The 6,862-nt window shown below is 39.0% G+C and overlaps 1 protein-coding gene across 1 annotated transcript; it reads left to right on the top strand.

Moving 5' to 3' along the window:
- Positions 1–538: 538 nt before the first annotated feature.
- LOC140945221 (uncharacterized) lies at positions 539–5,859 on the top strand. The gene is made up of 5 exons (XM_073394272.1): positions 539–703; positions 1,608–1,946; positions 2,728–2,874; positions 4,213–4,335; positions 5,421–5,859. The coding sequence occupies exons 2-5, from the start codon at positions 1,619–1,621 to the stop codon at positions 5,786–5,788; spliced, it is 966 nt and encodes a 321-aa protein (XP_073250373.1). The 5' UTR covers positions 539–703; positions 1,608–1,618; the 3' UTR covers positions 5,789–5,859.
- Positions 5,860–6,862: the final 1,003 nt, after the last annotated feature.

Below are 6,862 nucleotides of genomic sequence, written 5' to 3'. Positions count from 1 at the left end.
TTTTCTGGGGTTTTGATATTTTTCCCCATTCGATCACCCCTGTCACTTGCATTCCGGAGTATTTCCCCCCTGGGATCACAACGCTAGCCATATCGCTTCAAAACGACAGTGAGGAACAAAAAAAACCGGTCAATTTATTTCATTTTAATTTTATACCCCACGATAAGCTGACGGACAAGGCGATATTTTTTTCCTTTTTTTAATATTTCCCATATGATCCCTTTAATAGCTACCAAAATTGTCCCACTTACAGTGAGCAAATAAAACCGCATAAAATATAGACTAATATATTCAAAACAAGCTGATTACCTCCTGTTGATTAATTTTTCTCATGCTTTCAAATGTCGAAAAAAATTAATAACGCCTTGAAGGACATAAATTCAAATGATAAATCTACAGAATAAAAATGAAGGGTGGTCTGACACGTATGAAATTCTAATGTCTTTCTTTTCTGAAAAAAAAATAATGATAATAATAATGTATGTACGCAACTTAATTTTTAATGCAGAATTTGTAAGTATGGCGCTGAGGGAAAGCGACGCCGAGCTAGTTTCCATTTCAAAGCTGAAAAATCCTAGCATATAGTTTGTTCTTTGGTAACAAAACAACCAAACATCAGTAGTCCAAACAAATGCAGCTGAAAATGGAAGTGTTCTCTTCAGAGTATTAATAAGAAAACGAGCTACGCAGACGACAAAAACAGGCAAGTGGTAAGAACTAAAGTAAATCCCCCAGAATAATCCGTATATGAACTTTGTTATTTAAATTCTTTTTTACTTTTGTATTTCACTAAGACATTTTTTTTTTCTTTCTCTCTTTTACAATCTTTCTTTTTTTTTAAGAAGATGTTACACGGGACGATTCGCAACGACGATTTTTAGCTCAACACAGCGTTGCAATGCCGGGACAATGTTGTAACCATTCGAAACATAGTCGCAACAATGTTGCAATTAACGCTATGTTGGGCTGAAAACTACTGAAATATTTTTTGGCCAATATCAATATTAACAAGCACTGGACATAACTGTGAGTCTTACCAGTGGGTAGCCATAAATAATTAAACGGCAAAGTTATTAGCATCAAAAGTGGGCTTTGCATGAGTGAGGAGCCTACCGGGAAAACAAGTTGTCCCATCAAATTTGCAGACTCCAGCCAAAAGACGCAAACGGTACAATTTGATTCTTTAAAAACTAATTTGTTTTTCACTTCTATAATTTTGAAAGCGTTAGACATGACTGAAAAAAAAAAGGGTTTTAAAACTATGTATCGAAAACGGCTAATTTGAGGCAATATCAAACGTGAACGTACGGTCAGTAAAGGGGATTTGAAATACTGGGGCCATCGAATTTGAGTAGGAACCTTAATCAACAATCTGTAAAAGAAGTACTCGCTCATACTCGCCTTTTTATTGAATCGGAATGAGCATCGACTCGACTCTCTATAGCTAAGGAGATCCCGCAGCAAGAACTATCACCAGCTGAGTCTTCGAGTCTGCATTACTTGGTTCACCGCATGTATATTTACCCTTTAATAATATTTTCCCCTTGATAATTAATATGTTTCAAGGCTTAATCGAAGTCTAACTTATTAAAATTTTTCTTTTGAAGGCTGTTAAGTCATGAAGGCGCTGAAACAAATCTTCTGCATGTCCGTTATATCTGTTTTGGGCCAAGTGCACTGCGCAGTGGTAACTCCACAATGTTCAAGCACTGGATACGAGATATCCATACTGGGTTGGATGTTACAAGGACACATTTACAAAACGATGGAGGCAAACTCCCCGCTAGACTGCTTATTTGCTTGTAGACAAGAAGACCGATGCCAAAGTTTCAATTGGGTGATCTCTCTTCACTTGTGCGAGTTTAATAACAGAACAAAAGAAGCCAGATCTGAGGATTTCGTGTCAGACCCAAACAGATTTTACTTTAGACGAAACAAAAACAGAGGTAAAAAGGTGTTTTAGACAATACTACCTAAGAAACAGTGAAGACCTTATTGAAGCATTTGAAAACATTTAAAGACCTACTCAGGTGTTGTGACTGTTGTAAATTCACTTTAAGTAATACATTTCAGCATTTAGGCCACGAGGACGTAATGATCGATAAAGAATTCAGCGTGATTCCAACAAACTGGGCCTTTATCTTTCTCAAAGAAGTATGGGACTGCTCTGGGAACGGGGATCCCAGAAGTCTTTGTGAAAGGTAACTCGGCCCAGTTTCCACCCGTTTCTAAAGAGGCGAATGCAAAACAGAATTCAATAGAGCAGAGAAGTCATTACGTCACGTTGCCATGGTAGCAACATTTCTGGATGACAACAAACCAAAATGTCATTTAAAAAGTGGATTTGCATTGTTTCAAACTTCTTCGATCTTAATTTCATTTAATTTGTCAAATGTTGGAGAAATTTTCTGGGTTGAATCCGAAAGGACCGCATCAAAGTTTAGAAAAAGAAAAAAAAAATTTTGTGTGTTGTGCTCACCTACTTCATAAAGCGGGCGCGTGAAATTAGGAAGTTTCATGTAGCAATCGTACAACAACGTTTAAGAAATGTACAAAAAAGCGTGATGCACGTGCAAAGTTGTTTCAGTTTTGCCACTGATATAAACCTATTTTTTTTTGCTATTCGCCGTCGCCGTTGCAAAAACTCCTTGTTGTTGTGATCCAGAAATTTTGCTACCACGGTAACATGACGTCACACTTCTCTTTATATCTGTTTTATCTCTCCAGTCCCTCTCGGTTCAATTCCTGAACTGCCGGCTGAAACCTGCAAGGAAATAAAAGCAAGCGAGGAACAAGCGGTCAGCGGCAAGTACTGGTTATACACCATAAAAGAGAACATTCCTGTTCTAGCTCACTGTGACATGGAAACGTTCGGTAAGTTCTAAATTGCACTGGAAATACATCTAGAAACACCTGCAGGCTACTTATTCTTAAACGTGCTCGTGGGCATTTAAGTGGCCGACTGACCTTTGCTTCTTGTCGATCAGAAATGCTTAGGCGTCATCATGGCTCACTATTGAGGCTGCGTTTTGAACGTTTTCGGCCTTCCATATTAGGGAGTTTAAGCAGCGACGTTTTTGAGCGACGCACGTCAAACGGAAGTGGACTTTTTCCGCTCTTAAGCCCTGACTTTTTTAACAAATTTTTGGGCAAATCGTCTCTATAAGAGTAAAGACACTTAGCAATACAAATTAGCTTGCGTCAAGGCATATTAAAAATGAAGAAAGCCCTCTTCCGGTTCAGGCGTCGCTCTGAAAACGTCGCTAGTTAAACTCCCTATTAAGCCATCAACAGCGTTGTGTGTTGAGTGCTGTTTCATGCCATCCTGGTTCTCTTCTTTTCGTATCAACGGCCGTCACCTCTGTTGAATAGCCAGAACACAGGCTATAGACTGACCCCCGGATTTGGTTATACGTTTATCCTCAGGTTTCTTTCGGGTGTTTTATGTATGTGTGTAGTTCTGATCAAGTTTATCCTGCATTGAACAAATACCTCAGCGTTTACAAAACGTTTGTTTTTTCCCTTGCACATTAAACTGTAAGATGGTGTTCAAAAGTTATTTATTTATTATTATTTTATAATTACAAAGCGTTTTTAAAAAAATCTCACCTTGCAAGGTTGCGTTTTTAATAATAAACCTATTAGGTAGGGGGAATGAGGTCTTACGTTTCTCGTCTCGCTAACGGACTAATTGCTGGGCGCCCGGGAGTTTTTTTTAAATAAAAAATGCAATACTCCTCACCTTGCCTAGCTGTGACGCCTCTAGAAGGGCATTGCCTTTAATTGGAATATGTCCATATTTGAGATCACGGCTATCTTTAAACGTTGCAACAACCAAAACAGTTTACACAATTTGAAAATAATTTACAATTATGTTACCTGCAATCAGGGGGCTAAATTCTCGGGGGGGAGGGGTAACAACACAATAATACCGTAGTCTCCTAACATTTACGAGCGGAAATTAAGAAGACTTTAAAACGATAAAAACGTTAACTACAATGTACGATAAGGAATGGTTGGGCCACAAGCCGTAAAGAAGTCACTTTACCATGATGTTGAGCTGGGTTTCAACCTACTTCATACGTACATCAATTTATGTCTTACTATTTATCAGACAGTGACGAGTGCTCTATTCGATACATTTTAAGGCTAAGCAATTTTTATATTTCTTAATTAAGGAAATTTGTCTTTCTATTTATGCCTATTTATAAGACATTGACGAGTGCTCTGCTACCTCTCCTGTTTGTGACGTCAATGCCAAATGTACAAACACTCGCGGTTCTTATCTGTGCACTTGCAAGATTGGATTCTCCGGGGACGGAACAACCTGCAAGGGTAAGTAAGATTTATACACCATTCGAGACCTACTGAAAGAGCACGTGAGTCTGGGTCACGTGGGTTGTGTTAAATTGCATTATGTGACTGCTTTGAGCGTGATTTTGGACCAGTTTCCATTGCAGCCTCGTCAAATCCGAAAAAAGAAGGGCTGGCGTCCCAAAACTAACCCAGTCTATTACGAAAAAGGTGTAACCTGCGTGGCTGGGGTTAAAAGGGAAAGGGGAAGGGGTAATGTGGGCGCCCCCTACACGAGCGCCCAAACCTCTCCTTCCCCTTCCCCTTTTAACACCTGTCACGCAGGCTGTCTACGCAACGTCGAAATCCAATGGCCACTATCATAAAGGACTACAGCTCACATAATTGGAGAGACCACTTTACAGTGTGAGATGGTATAACGCTTTCATTTCGCACGAAAACTCCCTTTGTTTAAAGTGATAAACCGAATGAAGGTCCTTTTCTTATTCAACTAAACTTACAGAGGTCTTGCCGCTACCAAATTTCACTGCCAAGTGTCTCTACTCTTATAGACTGAGACGATTAATTTTTGGCGAAAATTTGGGCGAGACCACTGCCCAAGAATGCAAAAATTCCAAGTTCCGATTGATATGCGTCGTTTTAAAACGACTTTGCTTTAGCTCCCTAATGACACACTAACATGACTGACAGGGTATGAAGTCGACATTTCTTAAGTCCCAAATATCCTGACAGAAAGGTACCTAAAATTGGACTAAATCGATCGAGATATAAGTTGGTCTTTTTGCCACTGGAACTTGTGAATAAATTCACTTCAGGGAGGCTAAATCTGTAGAAATTCGTCATCAGGGCTTGGAGTTCTGCGATTATGACGAAGTCGCTGAAGTCGAAACTAGACTATGGTCCTTTGCGGGTGACCTTCGACTGACGCGCCAAAGAGGGACTGCTCGAAAGAGTACTTATACATAATCCAGCCAATTGTTCATCGAAGATTCTTTTTAACAACAAGGGTCAACTTTTATCATGTTCAACGCCGTTGTTTGCCTTATTTTTGGTAGAAAAGATGACAAACAAAGTAAGCTAAAGTATGTGTTTATAAAAAGTTTCAGATTGCTTCAACTACCAAAATTTGACCAACGGTAACAGGAAAGTGTCCCATGGTTCATCTCCACTTCTTTGTGATAATTCACTCCCCTATGGATGGTATCGTTTCCAAGGTAACGCGGGGACAAAAATGCCTACGTCATGCGTTGCTCCTCACAAATGTAGTACCCATGCCACTGGCTGGCTTAACGGTGCTCATCCGTCAGTAGAAGAAGGCAAAGTCACCAAAAAGGCCTGCTTCAACTGGCAATCAAACTGCTGCAGGTGGTCCATCAATATTGAAGTAGTCAACTGCGGAGATTTCTTCCTGTATCACTTCAGAGGAACGCCCCCGGAACATCCATGTCATCTCCGTTACTGTGGTACAGACTGAGGGTTTTGATGTACCGATACATCCGAGACTTAATTGTGCTTTTCTCTGGCAAGACCCTGCGAAAGCCTCCGACCACTTCAGCTTTTGAGGATTGTGCTGCTTAAATTCCTATGTACCTAGCCAAAAACGATGCGCTAGTACTTTACAGAGAAGTAATAGCAGCTGTTGAAGCCAACCTAAAATAAGTGATTGCGGGCGACATCGTTTTTTTCATTAACGTAATATTTCTAATTCTATCTTTCTATGTTGACTTTTAGATTCATCTCATTTTATAATGATGGTCATTTCGAAGAACTCCTTCAGTTTCGGATATACCGCCTTGGTATACTATTGAAAACATTCAGTGCAAAATTTTATATATAATTTTTAGAATTTGAAAACTAGAATATAGAGGTCGGTATTTTTGGAGATTTGAACTGTGATGTAGGAGCCTCATTATTTGACCATAAAGCCCAGAAGATAGCAGATATATGAAACATGTCTTAGCATGCTTGACAGGAGTCGAATTAACGGGGAAGGAAATTTTAGAGAGGGATGGCTGGGCGTAGAAGGGACAGAACTGATCAAACAATAATAAAAATAAGTGCTAAGAGCTTTACAAGTGCTAAGAGCTTTACAATGCTTCAAAAAGTTCTGGATAAAAAATAAAAATCCTAAAATCATTTACATATATATATACGTAGTCACAAAAATAAAAAATAAAAAACCTAAGATAGTTCGTAAACTCGCTTAAAAAGAAAGGTCTTCAATTTAGATTTAAATTTATTTACATCATCAGTCGATCTAATGTCAATAGGCAATTCGTTCCAGAGTATAGGGGCAACGAGTGAAAAAGCTCTTAAACCGTATGTCTTTAAGTTATAGGGTTTAATAACAGGACGCCACTTGTCTGAAGATGAGCGAAGGTACCTCGCAGATTCATAAACATGGATTAGGTCAATCAAATAATCAGGAGCTAAATTGTTGAGTATCTTAAAACAAGTAAGATTAATCTTAAAGATTATTCTTTGCTCCACTGGTAGCCAGTGCATGCAACTCCTTTAGAGTCATCACAAACATCAAACATCATTAACG

The sequence above is a fragment of the Porites lutea genome, chromosome 8 (assembly GCF_958299795.1).
Source record: "Porites lutea chromosome 8, jaPorLute2.1, whole genome shotgun sequence".
Lineage (NCBI taxonomy): Eukaryota > Metazoa > Cnidaria > Anthozoa > Scleractinia > Poritidae > Porites > Porites lutea.
The sequence above is the reverse complement of the archived record's forward strand: the minus strand, read 5'-3'. Positions and strand labels throughout refer to the sequence as shown.

Excerpts from the sequence above, each read along its gene's own strand:
- LOC140945221 (XM_073394272.1), top strand. The coding sequence starts at position 1,619 with ATGAAGGCGCTGAAACAAATCTTCTGCATGTCCGTTATATCTGTTTTG. Across the intron at positions 2,875-4,212 it reads CTGTGACATGGAAACGTTCG|ACATTGACGAGTGCTCTGCT; the intron begins GTAAGTTCTAAA and ends CCTATTTATAAG. Across the intron at positions 4,336-5,420 it reads GGACGGAACAACCTGCAAGG|ATTGCTTCAACTACCAAAAT; the intron begins GTAAGTAAGATT and ends AAAAAGTTTCAG.